The sequence below is a fragment of the Rhineura floridana genome, chromosome 11 (genome assembly GCF_030035675.1).
Source record: "Rhineura floridana isolate rRhiFlo1 chromosome 11, rRhiFlo1.hap2, whole genome shotgun sequence".
Taxonomy (NCBI): domain Eukaryota; kingdom Metazoa; phylum Chordata; class Lepidosauria; order Squamata; family Rhineuridae; genus Rhineura; species Rhineura floridana.
The window spans coordinates 142577-160372 of NC_084490.1; the positions used below are offsets into that span (position 1 = coordinate 142577).

Genomic DNA, 17796 nt, shown 5'->3' on the forward strand with positions numbered 1-17796 from the left:
CGCTCCCCCTCCCCCCCCCGGGAAACCGAGGCCTGCCCAGGAGGGGCTGGGCTGGTGCCTCCCAAGGGCTAGGGAGGAAGTCCTTGGTGAGCAAGAGGTCTCCTGACCTTCCTCCTGCCAGCACTGGCCCAGCCTCAGCCTCTTATCATCAACCTTTGCTTCTCGCTCCCTCTGGAGCTACTCCAAGCTAGAAAGAACAGCCAGACGGGGACTCGAGGAGCGCAAAGATTTATTGCAGTAGCTGCTGCTCTGATTCGGAGCCCGGGGAGGGAACGCTGGCCGGTTCTCTCTTCCCCACCCCAGGCCTGAGGAGAGGGAGTTGGGCCAGCCGAGCGCAAGGGAGGCACCGTCATGAGCGGAGACAGAGGGCGGCAGGGAGATTTCGTAAGGAGGCCGCGGCCTTCGTGGTGTCAGTTGTAGGTTTGCTGGAGGAAAAACAAAGCCAAGACAACCGTGGGTTTTGTGCGCAGGCAGGCAGGCAGCTCTTTCGGGGCCGTCCAGGAGCCCCCTTCCCCTCCGGTTGTCCGGTCAGCCAGCCAGCAAGTGCCAAGGCCCAGCCAAGGCTCCCTCCTCCTCCCTACGGACCCTGGAGCGACTTCCGCTTCAGGAGTCTTGGCCCGCTTTGGCTTCGTTTGAGGTGAGAAACAGAAGCGGGACTGAAGCCAGAAGGGCCCCTGGAGGCCTCGTGCAAAGAGGAGGGTGCAGGCCCAGCTGCCCCTTCCCAGGCAAGCCCCCGCGGCCAGAGGGGAGTGCGGGAGAGCCTTCTGGAGCACCCCATATCGTTCTTCCCTCAAGGGCTCTGCTCCCAAAGGATCCTCACAAATGGATGCAATCCTCTCCACATTTACTCTGGAGTAAGGCCCATTGAACTCGGTGGAACTTCCTCCAGAGTAAGTAAGCAAGCTGGCATCTCTGCTTGGCCTGGGAGGCGCCTGTTCCCGGAGTGAGGCAGACTCACCACCGCAGTTTTCCTCGTCTTGTTGTTGCAGGTCCCACACATGCATCCAAAGAGCCCATTGAAAACCTGGATGAGGCAGAGGCCCAGCTCCAATAGCCCGGAGCCCAGGATGAGGGAGAAGAGGATCACATTGAACCTGGTGACGCCAGGAGGGTCCAGGCAGATGTCCCACAGGTTTGAGTCAAAGAGGTAATTGTCCTTACTGCCAGCACAAGGGGAGAGAGGTGCGGTGAGGTGAGGTGGGGGCTAGGAGAGAGCGCTCAGGACCATGAACCCTGGCAGAGGGCCCCTCCTCCCCCTCGAACACAACTAGCATCATAACACACACACACACACACCTTCCATCCTTTAGGAAGCCCACCCCCTCTGGGAGTCACCAAACTAACATGGACATCACGAGTGGCAGGGGATGGTAATGTCCATTACCCACCACCCCATTTTCCCAAGAGAGTGGCCATAATACCATGTAAAGCTCTTGACCAGCCACAGACTCTTCACATGCCTCCTGTGGTCATGGCAACATTGCAAGGCTTCCCTGGTGACCCCACTGCATTGTGGAATTCCCTCCCCAAACACATTTGCTTGGCTCATCTGTTCCTTCTTTCCAGCCTCCACCAGACTAATAGTGTGACTCTAAACCTCAGCCTCAGTAGTACATAGCATGGGTCACATGATTACAGCCAGGAAGTATATTCTGTTTAGTGGGTCTGTCTGTGTTTGAGTGTTTAATGTAAAATTTTGCTTTCAAGAGATTCTTGGTATTGCCTTTGTAAACTGCCTTGAGTTTAAAAAAAACCCAGCAGAAAGGCAGAGGGGCATCCAAAGCAAAACTTGGAGTCAGGGGTGGGCAAGGGCAGGATGGTGGTTTCCTCCCAGTGTGGAGGCTTTTACCCACCCAGGGGGTCTTCCTTCTTGCAAGCAAAGCCAAAGGGATTCTGAACAATGGCGAAATTCCTCCTACGACCCAGACCCCTTTATTGAGCTCCCTCCATCCCGCAACGACCCGGCAGGGATTCCCCATCTGTGCTCAGGTCCTCCAGCTGCCTCACTCACTTGAACTTCTCCAGGCTCTTCTCAAAGGGGCGCCCCCACTCCAGAGTCCTATTGTTCAGGTACCTACATAATGGCCCGTGTGCAAGGCCAAGTGAGGAGATGGTGATGGCATAGACGGCCCCCCCAGCCCCGACTGCTGCAAGCAGCACTGAAAGGAACATCTGGGGAGGAAAGGGTTAGGGTTAGTGGCCAGCCTGAGGGTGTCCCAAAGCAAATAGGAGGTGGTCTCGGGGGCACAAAACACACCCAGTTACGAGGTGAAAGAGCCGCATGGTGGGGCGGTGGGTTGGGACAGGATGCAAGGTAAGTTCAGAGAAATTGGATGTTGGGATTTTTCTGGCAATACCACAGAAGTGGTTATGGCACGTTGCCTGCCTCGCCTCCCTCCACCCGGCACATGGAAACAAGCAGGGGAGCCAGAGGCCCGACTCCAGACAAAGCAGAAGTCTCACCCCACAGCGGTTTCCACAGCACCCGTGGCGACCAGTGGCCTGGATGTGGACGGCTGGCACCAGAACCTGAGGAGACAAAGGGCTGCTCAGCCCAAGAAGCAGAGAGATTCAGCCTCCCCCAGAACCACCCCCGTCCCCAAGTCATCCCCCATCATCCATGGACCCCAGTCTGAATCCACAACCAAGCTGTTCTCCAGGAGCTGTTAGCAATGGGTGTGACTTGTAGGACAGGCAGCCAGGCATTCGAATCCCAGCTCTCCGGAAGATGGGACATGCTCTGCCTCACTCCCTCCCATCCACCCCACCCCCCACCTGGCAGGTGCAATTCCTTACCTGTACTACAAGGGCTACATTAATGACCCACTTTGCAGGGCTGACATGCAGGTGAATAAAATTTAACTGTTCATCAGATTTATTCCACTTATTCATATGAATATCTCACCTTTAACGATAGAAGCCTTTCAAGCAAAATAAAAACACAGCAAGAGATCACAGAAGACAAAAGAAGAAAGTGTTCAAGATCGTTCCCACAAGGGCGGTTGGCCCTGTTTGTGTCATGGGGCAGGGAACATGCACCTCTTCTTGAGGTCTGCAGAGCAGTAATGTGGGCCTTGCCCCCAACATTCAATAAACACTACAAAAATCAGTTTCTGAACAGGCCCAGAAGTCTCCTTTGCTGCTTCCATGTTACTTCATTTGATGGAATGGCCGTATAGAATTAATAATACTGTAAGTATGCAATTCGCCCAACACCAACATTCCCCCACAGCAAGCTTTCCTTACCAGGACACCACCTCCAACAAGCCCACCCAAGTAGAGGATTTCGGGTGTCAGGTGCTTGCCCCAGCCATGAACATACTCGGTCTTCCAGTCCGGGAAGGCGAGGAGAATGTTGGCCAAAATGCAGAGGAGAGTGAAGGGCCAGAGGGCGGCCCCCACCACTCTGGAGCAGGCCCCTGTGCACATAGTGGTATCAAATGGGGCTCTGTTGGGCAAGGAGCACCCTTATATGCCCAGTGCTGGAGGGGTGGCGCCCATGGACCATCAGGCAGGGAGGGACGTAAGCGGAAACTCAGGCTTCCTTCGGGAACCTCTGAGGAGGGACTCTCCCAACACCCATTAGCGCAACGCCACTTGCTTCATCAGCCTCATAAATGCCACCTTTGTCCCTTTGATGCCACCAAGCAACTGGGCAGAGTAGATCACAGCACTGGCGGTAGGAGCTGTTGGGCAGAAGCAGAATCCTCCCCCCTTCCAAGGGTTGAGTGCCACGGGCAAGGGTCACGCTCACCACCAACCACCCCCACGGCACTGTAGCTGGGGGGGGGATCTTGGCTCCTCTGCCAGCCCTCCATCCTCATGCACCAATTTATAAAACAGATGCCAACGTCTGCCCAAAGCCCATGGAGCATCCTGCCACAGCAAGTTCTCAAGCTGCAGTAGAAGAGGACATCTTGTCCACCACCTCCAGCCCACGTGAGATACAAGCAGGGAGCAAAGGAACAAGAGCTGCAAGGGGCTCAAGCAAGCCAGCCAAGCTGCATCTGGAAGTGAGAGATGGGGGGAAAACCCATCAGGGTCACCAGACGACCACCAAACGAAGGAGATTCTTTTGTGGCCACAAACAAAGTCATTAGCCAGCCTCTTCCTGAGCAGCTGAGCCAGGGCAATTACTAGGTCCAATTCCATTCCCCAGCCCAATGGCCCCAAATTGCCAGTTCACTATTTGTCTTACAGCTCTCCACACCACAACAAAAAGGCCCCAAATTGCACCCCAATTCTGTACCCCTCCCAAGTTGCTTCCCCAGGAGTCTGGGCTCTCAGCCCCAAAACAATCATTTGCTCTCTGATTCAAAATATTTTATTAGGTGTTTAGAGACACAGAGCTCCTTACTTCTTGGCTGAGACTGCAGAGGTCATCCAGACCCTCCCTGTGATGCCCCACTCCCCCCTGTGAAGACCCGAAAGGGTGGCCCGTGGCCAGGCACAATGACATCAGCCATGCCCAGAGCACGTGCCCTGTTCTCTGCCTGCCGTGCTGGGTCTTCGCTAAGGGTCTGCCACTCCTCAGAATCTTCTTCGCGCTCAAAAAGGTCACCAGCCACCAGGACATCCCCCAGGGATGTGCCCCGAACCATCAGGCTGACATCATTCCCTGTGTGGCCAGGAGTGGGCAGCACTTCCAGGTGCCCTGCATGGAGAGTGTAGGGGAGCCCACGGGACAGTCCAGTGGGGAGGTAGCGCCCATCAGGCTGGCTGACATCTGTGCCCACAATCAGCTCAGCCCGGGGGAAAAGATTGAGGTTACCCACATGGTCTGAGTGGCCGTGGGTGCAAACCACATGTTGGACGTCGCAGGGGGACACCCCCTGTTTTGCCAGCCCTGCCAGCAGCTGGTCCCGCCCCCACGGCCCCCCTGTGTCCACCAAGGTGAGGTACGGCCCCAGGACCAGTGAGACAGTCCCATCTGCCTGGGTGGTGCCATCTGGCAACTCTTCCGCATAGCCCTCCTGCAGGACCAGCACTGAGTAGGGGGAGCCAGGAATGAGCCGCGCGGGGAGGGGGGCTGTCCGTGGCTTGGAAGAGTTGGAGGCAGGCCAGCAACAGGCCATGGAGACCAGTGCAGTTGGGAGCGTGGATCCTCGGCCTGGTCCTTAAGTGGATGAGCGGATGACTTGAGGGTGAAGCGCTGGCAGGCCCTTGCACGGCAGATCCCAAAGCCCTTCAAGAAATAAGGAAGGGATGAGAAGGGGGCACCTGCACCAGACTCTCCATTGACTCTTGCCCTGCTTCTCTGCCGGGGCGACTGTGGCTCTGCTTCCCAATCCAGCGTTGCCATGAAGAGGATTAAACAAAGTCATGCAGCAGCAGAGGGCTGTCAGAGACTACCACTAGCCACAATGGCTACCTCCACTGTAAATGCCTCCAAATTGCAAATGGGGAAGAGAGCCCTGCGTGTGGGCTTCCCACTGGGGCATCTGGGTGCAAGTGCGTCCGCAGAAATATTTCAGGGGTGGCGGGGGTCTATGAATTGTTCCTACGGACCATTGGCGAGGCACTCCGCGCACCATTGCATGGATATTCCTGCCTCGCTGGGCGCTGAGGAAAACAAGACCCTACACCAGATGGCCCTCTGGGGCCTGATCTGGCGGCGGCTGCTGCTGCTGAGCTTTTCTGGAGTCCCAATGGCAAGCAAGGTACGCAACGGCACCCGGCAACTCGGGCCGAATCCCAGCGGGAAGGGGGCCCTTCCTTCCCCCGTCAAGAGGGCGCATGCGGTTCATTTCCTTACTCTTAAGTAAGCTTTTAGGCTCCCGTCGTCACACGAGCCCCAACACTACCGGCACCAATGAAAGCAGATAACAGCAAGTCTAATTTTGCTCCCTGGGGCGAAGGACAGCCGGTTCCCTCCCCGGCAGCGCGCTCGCTTAGGGGACCCCACCTTGTCCTCCAAGCAGCTGCCGCACTCGGCCGCGCGGTGGGAGTGCCGGCGCCGGGAGCTCCGCGCTGGTCCTGGTCGGCAGCCAAGCGCCAGACCCCCACCCCCCCTTCCGTATCCCATGCATGCTGCTGCTCAGCGGTCGAGCAAGGAAGACCCTGCAAGGCGCCTCTCACCAGGTGGGTCGCGGCGGGCGCTACGTCCCCCGGAGGGACGGGACGGGCCACGTGCCTACGGGCGAAGTCGGCTCCTTTGTGCCTGGGACAGCATGGAAAGGCGGGGCTTCCCCCGTTGGACTTCCGCCTGCTGGCCCTGGCCGCTATCAAGACCCGCCCCTTAAACTGCAGTTTGGGGGGGTGAAACAGACGGGGTAGGGGGAACTTCTCCCCCCCTCCGCAAGTAGAAGCAAGGGGGCGGGGTGGAGGGAATGTGTATATGGGGAGGTTAGCTCGGTATTGTATAAGGCGAGGAGGGAATCGCTGAGTCTGTAACTAAATTATAACAACCCTGCAGTGTAGTCCGCAGTCCTTTTCCCCCTCGTCGTAGAACTAGGAGGAAGAGAGAGATCTCTGTGACGTCATCCCCGCTGCTGCAATCCCAAGCCGGAAATACTCGTGTGCCGCTCTACACATTCCCCTCTATGGTCTTGCCTCAACGTCTTCCTAGAATCCTGGTAGGGGAGGAGCGCGCATGCGCATAGAGTTAAACGCTGCTTCTGGTGGCGGGTAAAGCCGCTGGAAGGACTAGCCGTGGCGGGAGGACGGGGGCGGGGGGAAGAAGCCTCCTCCTGCCCGCTTCTCGGTGGGGACTGAGCGGCGGTGGCCCGTCGCGGCAGTATCCTTTAAGTACTTCCGGGTGGAGGGGGACGGATCCACCATTTTTCCGTTACCGTATTTGTAGATATAGGGCTGCTCGTGGATGACGTCACCGATCAGCTGCTACCGTATTGGCGGCGGCAGGCGCCTCCTCCGTCCCATAATTGGCTCGGCAGTAAGTTGCGCCGCGAGGGGGCTCTCTTTATCCTTCTCCCCCTTGCCCCCCTCCCGGCGTCACTGGTGGTCGCGCGCTGTACATGCCCCGGGACCCTCGTACCTGGGTTATGCGGAGCAGTTCTAGGTAACAGGGCAGCCTCTGTCCACTTCGGAAAATAGAAGTAGGGTTAAACAGATGATGCTGAGTGAGCAGTAGAGGCGGTGGGAGATGGAAACTGCCGGTCGGTGGGTGTTTTTCTTTTGTCCAGCTCTGAAGGACTTCAGAGCGGCAGAGACGAGTCGGCATGTTTAGAGCCGTAACGGGACACTGTTCTTAGGAGTGGTTTGTACAGGGTCATAGATAAGGACTCTGAGGACTGAGTTCTGTGGAGTGGTGGAACCGTGGACCGTGTCATTGGGGATTGTATTTGGGTACCTGGAAGGTAGAGAGTCTGTCCTCCGAAAGCTTAGTGTTTGGGGGATTAAAAACTGAATGTGCGTTTGGCCCTTCGAGACAAAAGTCTGTGGGGCTTGGTACTGGAGCCTATTTGGCAGTTTGTTAAAGATACTGGAAGGTGGTATATAGCACAGTGGGGAGGAGAGCCAGGTTGGGAGTCCAGAGTCTGAGTTCAAATCCCCACTCGTGTCTCCTGGGTGTCAAGGGCCAGCTAAAGATCCCCCACACAGTGAGTGGCTCAGGGGTTACGTGCCCTGCCACCTGTGCAGCCGTGGGCAAGCTGCATAGTTCCAAGGAGCCCAGTTGCCCACCAGCTGGCAGTTGCGGACAAGGAAGGGGCTGGCTGGGGAGGACTAGCCTCAGAGGAAGGCAATGGTAAACCCCTCTGAATACTGCTTACCATGAAAACCCTATTCATAGGGTCGCCATAAGTCGGAATCGACTTGAAGGCAGGCCATTTAAAGATACTAAGCTTTATGAAATGCTGTGAATGAGTTGTGTTACACGAGATTGATAGTAGGTGGTGGTAATAGGGCCTTGTCCTGGCCTTGATTTGCCGTTAAACACCAGTTGAGCGGAGGAGGAGGAGGACTCAGTGGAGCCTCCATGTTCAGGTGCAGTCCACCGTTGAAAACCAGGAGGAGACAGCAGCTGCTGTGAGAAACAACAGACTGGGCTGAATAGACCCCCACCTGGCCCAACTCAACAGTAGCAGCAGAAGCAGCCAGGCTCTGGGATTGCAGGGGGGGGGAGCAGCTTGTTCTGCTGGTGATGCTGGTTGATTTGGGGGCAGTGGAGGCAGGGGGGGAGAGGGAGGGAGAAAGGGGTGCCAGAAGTGGTCCTGGACCACCACTAACCCCCTTGGCCTGGCTGTGCTGAAGAGCTCTCCGCAGAAGCTTGGCTGGGGGTGTGGGGGGGCTGTGTCCTCTAGACTCGCAGGGGTGGGCAGAAGGTAGATCTCTGGGTGAGGTGCGATGAATCCACAAGGATTTCTAATGAAAATTCTGACATGCAAAATTAGGCTGCTGAAATGAAGAGAATTGGGAGGGCAGTAGTGGAATGTGAAAGGACTGTCAACTCAGTTTTGATATTGAAAACAAATTCTCTAGGGGTGAGCTCCATTTCTGAGTTCATTTCTGAATTTTTAGCAGCCAACCCTCTGAGCCACTGCATTGCCCCTGTTGGTGGTTCTCGTAGTTCTGTTAAAAGAGCAAAGTGGATCCCGCAAGACTGACGTCTGCCTGCCCCTGCCTGGGAGGAGTTCTGCTTGATCTGCTGGTGCATCCTCCTCCCTTCCTCTTTTTTGGGGTGTGTGTGCATGCGCCTTGCAGTCCCTCTGAAGGGGTGCCCTTTGCTTTCCCCTGGATGTGGCTGTGCTTTGTGGCTCAGATATGCGGTTCCCCCGGCCCTCTCCAGTCTTCTCCCCTAATATCTGTGGTGAGGCCAGTGAGTGCAGACATGGTGGGACTGTTCTGTTCTTGCCCCCCCCCCCGCAGCAGCAGCAGCAGCCACTGAGGTCCCCCAGCCAAGATGGCGGAAGAGAAGAAGCTGAGGCTGAGCAACACCCAGCTGCCCACGGAGTCCATGAAGGTCGTGGCTGAGTCTGTGGGCATAGGGCAAGTCCCAGAGGAGACCTGCCAGCTCCTGGCAGATGAAGTCAGCTACCGCATCAAGGAGATTGCACAGGTATGTTGGGGGGGAGTGGCCATAGGGCAGCGATCAGGAACCTCCATCCTGCAGGTATGATTAAGTCCGTCAGGACTCTCCATTGGGCCCACAAGGGTGCTTTGTCAAGCCATGCCCCCCTGGCCCAGAGCCATATGTGACGTCACGTGTGCAGCATGTAAGGAGAGAGCTGGGCCAAAAGGGGGGCTGATACCAAACTGCGCAGGGTCACCTGACACTATTGTGCCATCAGGTTAGTGGCCCCGCCCACTTGGCCCCACGGGGTTTGTGTGTGTGGAAGGAGTAAGAGCTTCCTAGCGGGCACGGAGTGCGGAAGCCACTGCTCGTGCACCCACAGATTGCTCAGCTGCCTGCTGTGTCTCCCCACCTACCAGGATGCCGTGAAATTCATGCGGATGGGGAAGCGCAGGAGCCTCTCCACGGGGGACATGGACTTTGCTCTGAAGCTGAAGAATGTTGAGGTGAGTCGGGCGGGGGCAGGGAGGGTTAGGGATGGGATGGGGGGGAGTTAGATGGTTTCAGCGGGGGGGGGAGGTGCTGGGAGAACAGAGCCCGGGTCCTCACTGGCTGTTCTTCTCTGCTGCAGCCCCTCTATGGGTTCCACACGCAGGAATTCATCCCGTTCCGTTATGCGAGCGGTGGGGGGCGTGAGCTCTACTTTTATGAGGAGAAAGAGGTGGACTTGAGTGACATCATCAACACGCCCCTCCCCCGAGTCCCCCTTGATGTCTGCCTCAAAGGTGAGATGGGGGGTGAGTCCAGTGGCCATTTGGGGCTCGCATGAAGGAGGCCTCCATAGGAGCTCAGAAGATTGCTGTCTGATTGTCTCTGTAAAATAAGCAAAGCAGAAGACCTGCCAAGAGGCAGCGAGAATAGATCGCTTAAGAGCAACGTCTGCAGCAGCTGGATCAGGCCGAAGGGGCCATCTAGCCCCGCCTCCCATTCTCACAGCAGCCAGACAGGTACCCCAAAGGGAAGCCCCCGAGCAGGACCCGAGTGCCACAGCGGCAGCTCTCCCCACTCGCTTTCCCCAGCCACGCAAGAGGGATACTGAAGGGAGGACTTGGTTTTAGCCACTGACAACCTTATCCTCCTGCTTGAATCTGTGAGTCCCCTTTTAAGACTGTCCAGGCTGATGGCCATCTCTATGGCTTATCGTTGCAAAGTCCACACTTTCACTTTGCTCCATGTGAAGGAGGGAGTTCCGTTTGTCTTGAGTCTCCTGCAGTTCAACTTAATTGGATGACCTGTCATTGAGGCCACTGGTGTGTATCTCTTGCTGAGCCTTCTAGGAAATGGTTAGGCTCTCCTTCCAGAGACTCTCAGGCCAGAGTGCTCAGTGCTGGGCTAGATTAACCCACAGTCTGAGCCAGTATAAGGTGAGTGCTCTTTGTTCATAGATGCTCTGTGTTCCTTTGGGGCTCTGCTCCTTGAATCGAATGGTGGCACTGAAAGAATGGCCTGCAGCGGAGCGCAAGCACCGCAGAACTCTTGCTGCTGGCTTTGGGATGCTGGCTGCCTGCCTATCAGAGCAGAGTGGGAGGAGTAGGTTGGCCAGTTGGGTGAGGGTTAGGAAGCCACTGTGTACTGAGCCAGCCTACGTGTAGGAATCTCGAGGGTTTAAACATGTTGCATTGCATCTGCCACTCTTGCATGTTTCTGGTTCTGATAAGTCTTTATTCTTGCAGAGATATTGGCAAGCTTCACTCTGCAACATTCAGGACTAGGGAGTCTTAAGACCCAAGCGGGAATGCTCAGGGTTGTATGTCAAGCTTACAAGGGGTGGTGAGATTTGTGTCTGTCTGAGGCTCTTACTACCTTTTTCTAGCACACTGGCTGAGCATTGAGGGGGTTCAACCTGCTATCCCAGAAAACCCACCCCCAGGTGAGTAATGCCCTCCAGCATACATTTGGTTATTTTGTGGTTTTATGTTTAGTTTTAGTGTTACTTTCTGAAGAGTTGGTTGGTGCTGTTTTATGACATTTAATTAACAAGGGTTGTTTACATGTTAGTTTCTTGTATGGGTGAAATTGAAATAAGTCATATGCGCAGTGGACCCATTGAAATCAAATTACTTAGGCACTGATTTAACTGAGTCTGTTCTGTGCTGTGTATCTACCTAGTTTTTAAATTTGGTATAAGTTGCCTAGAGATAGCTTATGAGGAGGGCCCCAAGGCAGCTGGACTGGGCCAAGGGCTCCATCTGTTCCAGTCTCCTGCTCCTCACAGTAGCCAAGCAGAAGCCCACAACCAGGTGACACAGGAGCAGCAGCAGGACTTTCCCCTGTGGTGATTCCTAGGAACTGGTACTAAGATCAGTATTTTCCGTGCGGTCAGGTCCTGCTTGCAGGCCTCTTCCCTTGGGGGCATCTGGTGGGCCATTGTGAGAACAGGATATGCTGGACTAGATGGGGCCCCGTTGGCCTGATCCAGCCGGCTCTTCTCATCATAGAACGGTAGAGTTGGAAGGGGCCTCTCAGGCCATTGAGTCCAATTCGCTGCTCAACATACGTTCTTATGTTCCTTCTGGACAATCAGCAAATCAAGCAAGAAAATTGATCCATAAAAATACCACTTTCAGGACATTTCCTTAATGGGTGACCGCAGCTTTCTGTTCTAAGCTACTGAAACACAAATGAGTGTTAACTAATTATTGTGAACATAATCATCATAATTTTTATTATCAGTCTTCCCAGACCTTTCTGTGGTCTGTGGAGCTGCAAACTGCAGCGTGATGACCTGGGCAGGGGAGTTGGACAGTGGCCTGGGGGAGTCATTGAGTGACCAGCTGGGGCCACTATGGGAGGCCTCTGCGTCACTACCACAAGGCCTGCAAGGCAGAAAGGTTGGCATCCCAGGGGGTAGTTGAGTACCAGAGCGAGTGGGAACGCTGGCTGATGGCAACCTGCGTCAGCCATGGAGTGACAGACCGGTGCTCCTCTGCCAGGCCTCAGCATCTCTTCTGCAGCATCTTGGCATGAAGAAGTCTGGCGACCCGTTGGGGGGACAAAGGAGACGAGAAAGCTTGATGACCCATCTTGGGGAGGGGAGAGGAGGAAACTTTGGGATCCCTCCGAGAGGGGGAGGAGAGGAGGAAGCTTGGTGACCCCTTGCTGTGGGAGGAGAAAAGGAATTTTGGCAATCCCGGGGGGGGGGGGAAGGAGGCTTGGCGATCTGTGGGGGCTTGAGCAGGAGGCTTGGTGACCCCTGCAGAGGGGACGAGAGTGGGGCATAGAGACTTGGGGGAAGAAGAGGTGCTTTGGGGGGTAGGGGGGCCTTGGTAACGTAAGGCCAAGGGAGGGGGGAGGTGCACTGCTAACGTAGGGGAGGGGTTGGTACACAAAGCACATGGGGGCAGAGCCCTCAGTACAACATAAAAATAAACAATGTGCAGAATTAAAAACAGCAATTAAAACGGGGCCAAACCAGAGAGTGGGATTTTCAACCCATCAAGATCAGGCAAAGCAAAACCAGCCTAGGTCATCAAAGATGAGGCCATCCTGACCATAATTTTGGGGGGTGAGGGTTTCTGCTATAGAAAAGTCCACCATCCTCACCTTGCCTGTCTTGGTGGTGGGTCCTGCCCCCAGGGCAACTCCAGGCCTGCCCAGAAACAGCCACTGACATCAGTCCACCTCTTCCCCTCCTCCACAGCCCCCAAGGAGCAGCAGAAAGCGGAGGCCACGGAGCCCCTCAAAGCCTCAAAGCCTGGCCAGGAGGAAGACGGCACCCTCAGGGGCAAAGGCCAGGGCGCCACGCCCCCCGACGGCAAAGGTCAGGCCTGCCACAGTTTTACGGTGGGTGGACGGGCATGCGGGTGGGTGGAGAGGCTGGGGTTAAGGGAAGCCAGGGCACCTCAAGATCCTAGCCCAAAGCACTGTGCAGGTTCCACACGTGATGTGCAATCTCAGCATCCACTCGGAGCAGCTGTGGCATTCTGGCAGTTCCTATGAAAGCCGAGGTGAATGTTGCTGGTTGTGCAAAGAGGGATTCAGCAGCAAACTGTCTCCTATGGAAGTAAAAGAGGGCAACCACGCCTCATTTTGTATTTCCTTGTGCAAGAGGCTTCCATCAGCAGCAAGACTTCATGTGCAAAAGGGGTTGTGCTCTTCCAAACGGGCCCATCGCTAGCAGAAGGGGCAGTATTTCTGCTCAAGGCAGGGGTCAGCTACAGGGGCGACACGCGGCCATATCCTGATCCTCCTGGCTCTCCTCCCCCCCAGGCAAAGAGAAGAAGGCCCCCCTTTTGGAGGGAGCCCCCCTGAAGCTGAAGCCGCGCAGCATACACGAGCTGTCCGTGGAGCAGCAGCTGTACTATAAGGAGATCACCGAGGCCTGCGTGGGCTCCTGTGAGGCAAAGCGAGCTGTGAGCACCCAGGATCCTGCCCCCCTTCCATTAGCCAGAAAGCCCAGCTAAGTTGGCCTTGCCCCCCGCTGTCCAAGTGGCCAGCTTATGCCTTCAGCATCCTTCCCCAGCATGATGGAGATTTGGCCTACAGCTCCCATCAGCCCCAGCCGACATGACTGACGGCGATGGTCTCCCGGTCCAAGATGTCTTGAGGGCACCAGGTTAGGGAAGGCCAGTGGCCAGGCAGCTGCCGTGCATGCTGAAGACCCCCAGCTGAACCCGCGTGACCCTTCTCTGCCTGAAACCCTGAAGGAGCTGCTGCCAGCCATTGTCGACTCGGGAGAAGGCCCTTTCCTGGACCTCCTCCTTCAGGCTCTGTCTTCCATCTTCTGAGCATTCAGTGTGGATTTAGGAAACTGTTTTCCCTGCTTAAAATCTCCACCGTGCAAACGCTCCTGCACGAAGGAGAAGGTGGCCTGGCGCCTTGTCCACCTGCGTCTAGCTGCCCCGGGAGAATCGTGGGGTTCTTGCTTCTTGGCCAAGGGCTGGTGCTGTGTGAAGCCAGCCTCTCTCTGAGCACTCCCACCCAGGCGAGGGCCACCACTCATGCCTCCAGTGCCCGGCGTGTGACGCTCCACCTCAGCTATTTTGACTTTGCCCATCTCCCCCCCCTTCGGAACATCCCCAGTGAAGCCACCAACGTCTCCTGTCCCGTCTCCCCACAGGAGGCGCTTCAGAGCATCGCCACAGACCCTGGTCTCTACCAGATGTTGCCTCGGTTCAGCACCTTCATCTCTGAAGGGGTAAGGAGGGGCGGAGGGAGGGCGGGGGGTCACCCTTCACCACAGGTCACACACCCTGCTTCTGCCTCTCTGCCTCTTCCTGGTCCAGAGTCAGTTTTGTCCCGTGTGGTGTTTGCAGTGAGGCGGGCTGGTGAGAGAGAAGTCTGCCCTCAGAGGCCTTGGCACTTCTGGCTCCTCAGACTGGCCTGACGTGACTTCCACAAGTGAGCAGAGACTCTGAAGCCACGTCTGTCATTGCTGCTCCGCCAAGAGCCCAGCCCAGCCTGCGACAACATCAGGCAGGCCCCCTTAGCTTCTAGGACTGAGCTGGGCTCCAGAGAGGCTGAGCTTGGCACGCCACCTTCTTCCACCTCTTGCCCAGTTCCTGGAGTCAGCGTATGGGGGCCTTCTGGGGGTCGTTCAGCCCCACACCATTCACACTGGCTAGACTACGGCAGCCTCCGCCAACCTGCAGATATTGTTGGACTGCAGTTTCCATCTGCCGCAGCAGTGTGCAGCCATCCTGGCTGGCTCTGCAGTGGGATTTTCAGCCATCAGCATCTGGAGGGCAGCAGGTTGGCAAAGCCTGGGCTGCTGTGTCACAGATCCCTGAAGAGGTGGTTCTCTTTTGTGCCGGAGGCTCCCTTGGCACCTGCCCTGATGGAGTGCCAGATGAGCTGCTTCCTGGAGAGGGAGCGCCATAGACCTGGGCAAAGTGCAAAGTGGCAAGGAGTTCCCTGGGGAGTTCAGTGGGCTCAGCTTGGGGCTGTCTGCTTTCTCATGGTGTGCCCAGCTTCCAGTAGGGTTGGGGGGGTAGGGGTCGCTGCGCTTTCCCTCCCCCCATGAGCTGCCTTGCACAGTTGGTGCGGCTGTTTAGAACTGAAGCCAGCCATCTAGCAGAAGCTGCTGAGAGTCCCCCTCCCTCTCTTCCCACCCCCCCACCTCCAGGTGCGAGTGAATGTTGTGCAGAATAACCTTGCCCTTCTGATCTACCTTATGCGGATGGTGAAGGCTCTGATGGACAACCCCACCCTCTACCTGGAGAAATATGTGAGCAACTGGCAGCCTTTCTGGGCCCCTGGGAAGGGAAGGCGGGAGGAAGCTGGAGTGGCCTCTGAGCTGCAGGGGGCAGAGGGGGTGAGGGACTGGCACTGACCCGCCTTGGGGCTTTCCCTCCTCTCCCCCTTCACAGCTGCACGAGCTGATCCCTGCCGTGATGACCTGCATCGTGAGTCGGCAGCTGTGCCTGCGGCCAGATGTGGACAACCACTGGGCCCTGCGGGATTTTGCTGCCCGCCTCATTGCCCAAATCTGCAAGAACTTCAGCACCACCACCAACAATATCCAGTCGCGGATCACCAAAACCTTCACCAAGGTGAGGATGCCTGTGGAACGCAGGAGGTGCACTTTGGGAGCCTCCCTCCCTCTCACACTCTTGACTGGCTGTTCTCTTCCCCCCTCCCCTCTTCTCCACCAGACCTGGGTGGACGAGAAGACCCCCTGGACAACGCGCTATGGATCTATTGCTGGGTTGGCTGAACTTGGGCATGATGTGAGTGGTCTGAGGCTGGCTCTGGGGAGGCCAGGATGGGCTGCAGTGAATGTCGGGCCTCAGCCCATGCCAGCATCACACCTCTCTCCCCCTCCCCAGGTGATCAAGACCCTGATCCTGCCACGGCTGCAGGTGGAGGGTGAGCGTGTCCGTGCTGTCCTCGAAGGGCCAGTGGTCAGCAACATTGACAAGATTGGAGCCAATCATGTCCAGAGTCTTCTGCTGGTAAGCAGGGGGGGGGGCTGCTGCACAATGGAGGTGATGGTGGATGTCCCAGGCACAGCGGGGCTGGGGCCCTGACATTTGGGGCTGGAGCAGCGTTTCCTGAAAGGGGGCTGTCTTGGAATGTTCCTTCCTGCGGGGGACAATGAGGGAGCATACAGAACATCCCTATTCTGGGCTTTGGGGGCAGTCTCGGAGGGGGAAGGAGGAGGGATAGAATGTCTGACTTGGGGGTGTCTTATCCCCACTTGTGGTGTGTGATTCTGCTCTTGGCCCTCCCCTCTTCCTGGCTCCCTACACAGAAGCACTGTGCTCCAGTCCTGGCTAAGCTGCGCCCCCCACCTGACAACCAGGAGGCCTATCGGGCGGAGTATGGGGCTCTGGGCACCCTTCTATGCACCCACGTGGTCAAGGCCCGGGCCCAGGCGGCCATGCAGGCCCAGCAGGTGAACCGCACCACCCTGACCATCACCCAGGTAACGATGGAGTGCGTGCATGCATGCGCACACCCTCACTCCCCTAAGCATTGTGTTCCTACCCACTCATGGGTCTGGGTCCCCCCTTCCTTCAGAAGTTAACCCTTGGGGGTCCCCCTTTTGCATGCTGTCCCCTCTTCTTCACCAGCCGCGTCCAACGCTGACTCTGTCCCAGGCCCCTCAGGGGTCCAGCAGTGCCGCCTCGCGGGCGCCCAGCATCATCAAGATGCCCAGTTCCATCACCCTCCCGGTCCAGACGCTCGTCTCTGCCCACCCGGCCACCCCCACGCAGCCCTCGCCCCCTTCAGCCAAGTTCATCGTCATGTCCTCCGCGTCTGGGACCTCCACCTCCCAGCAGGTATGGGGGGCACAGCGGGAGCAGTACTGAGAGCTGCTGCTGCTGCTGCTGCAGGGAAAGGGGAGGGGAAGGATCCCCTGTGGGAAGTTTGGCCTGTGACTCCGCCTCCTTCCTCCTCCACGTTTGCAGGTGATCACGCTCAGCGGTGGCCCTGCTGGCACATCCACCTCTCCCGTCACCACCACAGTGCCCAGCACGCAGCCCCTGGTCAAGCTGGTCTCCGGGGGGCAGGCCGCCTCTGGCCCCCAAGTCTCAGGCAGCGTCCAGAAGTACATCGTGGTGTCGCTCCCACCTGCTGCTGAGGGCAAAGGGGGGGGTGCCCAGCTCTCGCCCTCCTCCTCCTCCTCCGCTCCCCCCAGCCTGGCCCTCTGCAGCGGCATCAAGCAAGAACGGAGCGAGAGCCCCCAGCCCCCCGGGAGTGCCAGCACCTCCGCTGCCACCGCCTTCCTCACCAAAGCCAATGGGGCTCACGGGGGGGTCCCAGAGTCCCCACAGCCCTCCCTGTGAGGGAATCTGCAACGTGCCTGAGCCATGGGGGGAGGCGCCCTTCTCCACGCAGGTGGGAAGGCGGCCTGGGGGTGGTCTCCATGCCAAGGGAAGGTGGGACCTTCTGAGGACAGCTATGGCTCCTCAACAGCCCTGGGAAGGTGGGGTGGGGGTTATGGGGTTCTCTGCCCCCTTGCCTGTGTCCTCCTTGCTTTGGGGGAATACCCTATCTCCCCCCCCCCAACCAACTTAGATTGTTGGGGGGCAGGAAGGTAGCGAGAGGTTTTTCCCCACAGTATTGCCTCTGTGTTCACCACGGGAGAGGGCAGAGTTTTTGTGTTCATGGGGTTGGGGAGATGTTGGGGATGCTCTGTTTGATGTAGCAGAAAAGCTGCCAGCTGTTTTCCGTATGACATAAAATGTAAATAGAGGCTCTGTAGTATCCAATAAACTCAACTGTTCTACCTCTTGCTACACGAGTGGTCTTGTCCATAAATGGTAGACAGTTAGTGGTCTTATGTCCCTCCGCTCCCATATAAATCTATATAGACGCAC

The 17796-nt window shown here is 57.1% G+C and overlaps 2 protein-coding genes and 1 long non-coding RNA gene across 11 annotated transcripts; 2 read left to right on the forward strand and 1 right to left on the reverse strand.

The window, feature by feature from the left end:
• Positions 1 to 15: 15 nt before the first annotated feature.
• MBLAC1 (metallo-beta-lactamase domain containing 1) lies at positions 16 to 6749 on the reverse strand. 4 transcript variants are annotated; one of them, XM_061590398.1, is made up of 5 exons: positions 5906 to 6072; positions 2464 to 2529; positions 2012 to 2172; positions 959 to 1160; positions 16 to 425 (listed from the first exon to the last, which is right to left on the reverse strand). In XM_061590398.1, exons 1-5 carry the CDS (start codon positions 6023 to 6025, stop codon positions 411 to 413), a joined length of 564 nt encoding a protein of 187 aa, XP_061446382.1. In that variant the 5' UTR covers positions 6026 to 6072; the 3' UTR covers positions 16 to 410. The 4 variants fall into 4 exon arrangements, with proteins under 4 accessions (XP_061446382.1, XP_061446380.1, XP_061446379.1 ...); XM_061590396.1 differs by lacking the exons at positions 16 to 425; positions 959 to 1160; positions 2012 to 2172; positions 2464 to 2529; positions 5906 to 6072 and adding exons at positions 4309 to 5185; positions 6409 to 6749; XM_061590395.1 differs by lacking the exons at positions 16 to 425; positions 959 to 1160; positions 2012 to 2172; positions 2464 to 2529; positions 5906 to 6072 and adding exons at positions 4309 to 5185; positions 6079 to 6168.
• LOC133366859 (uncharacterized) lies at positions 103 to 4265 on the forward strand. The gene is made up of 3 exons (XR_009758490.1): positions 103 to 637; positions 990 to 1147; positions 3844 to 4265. It is a non-coding gene; the product is annotated as an uncharacterized LOC133366859 (long non-coding RNA).
• TAF6 (TATA-box binding protein associated factor 6) lies at positions 5662 to 17715 on the forward strand. 6 transcript variants are annotated; one of them, XM_061590387.1, is made up of 16 exons: positions 5662 to 6081; positions 6416 to 6575; positions 8827 to 9016; positions 9391 to 9477; positions 9603 to 9756; positions 10845 to 10901; positions 12672 to 12791; positions 13241 to 13383; positions 14091 to 14168; positions 15096 to 15197; positions 15340 to 15522; positions 15625 to 15699; positions 15799 to 15924; positions 16224 to 16397; positions 16546 to 16755; positions 16885 to 17715. In XM_061590387.1, exons 3-16 carry the CDS (start codon positions 8861 to 8863, stop codon positions 17260 to 17262), a joined length of 2043 nt encoding a protein of 680 aa, XP_061446371.1. In that variant the 5' UTR covers positions 5662 to 6081; positions 6416 to 6575; positions 8827 to 8860; the 3' UTR covers positions 17263 to 17715. The 6 variants fall into 6 exon arrangements, with proteins under 6 accessions (XP_061446371.1, XP_061446372.1, XP_061446369.1 ...); XM_061590388.1 differs by lacking the exon at positions 6416 to 6575; XM_061590385.1 differs by lacking the exons at positions 5662 to 6081; positions 6416 to 6575 and adding an exon at positions 6591 to 6892.
• Positions 17716 to 17796: the final 81 nt, after the last annotated feature.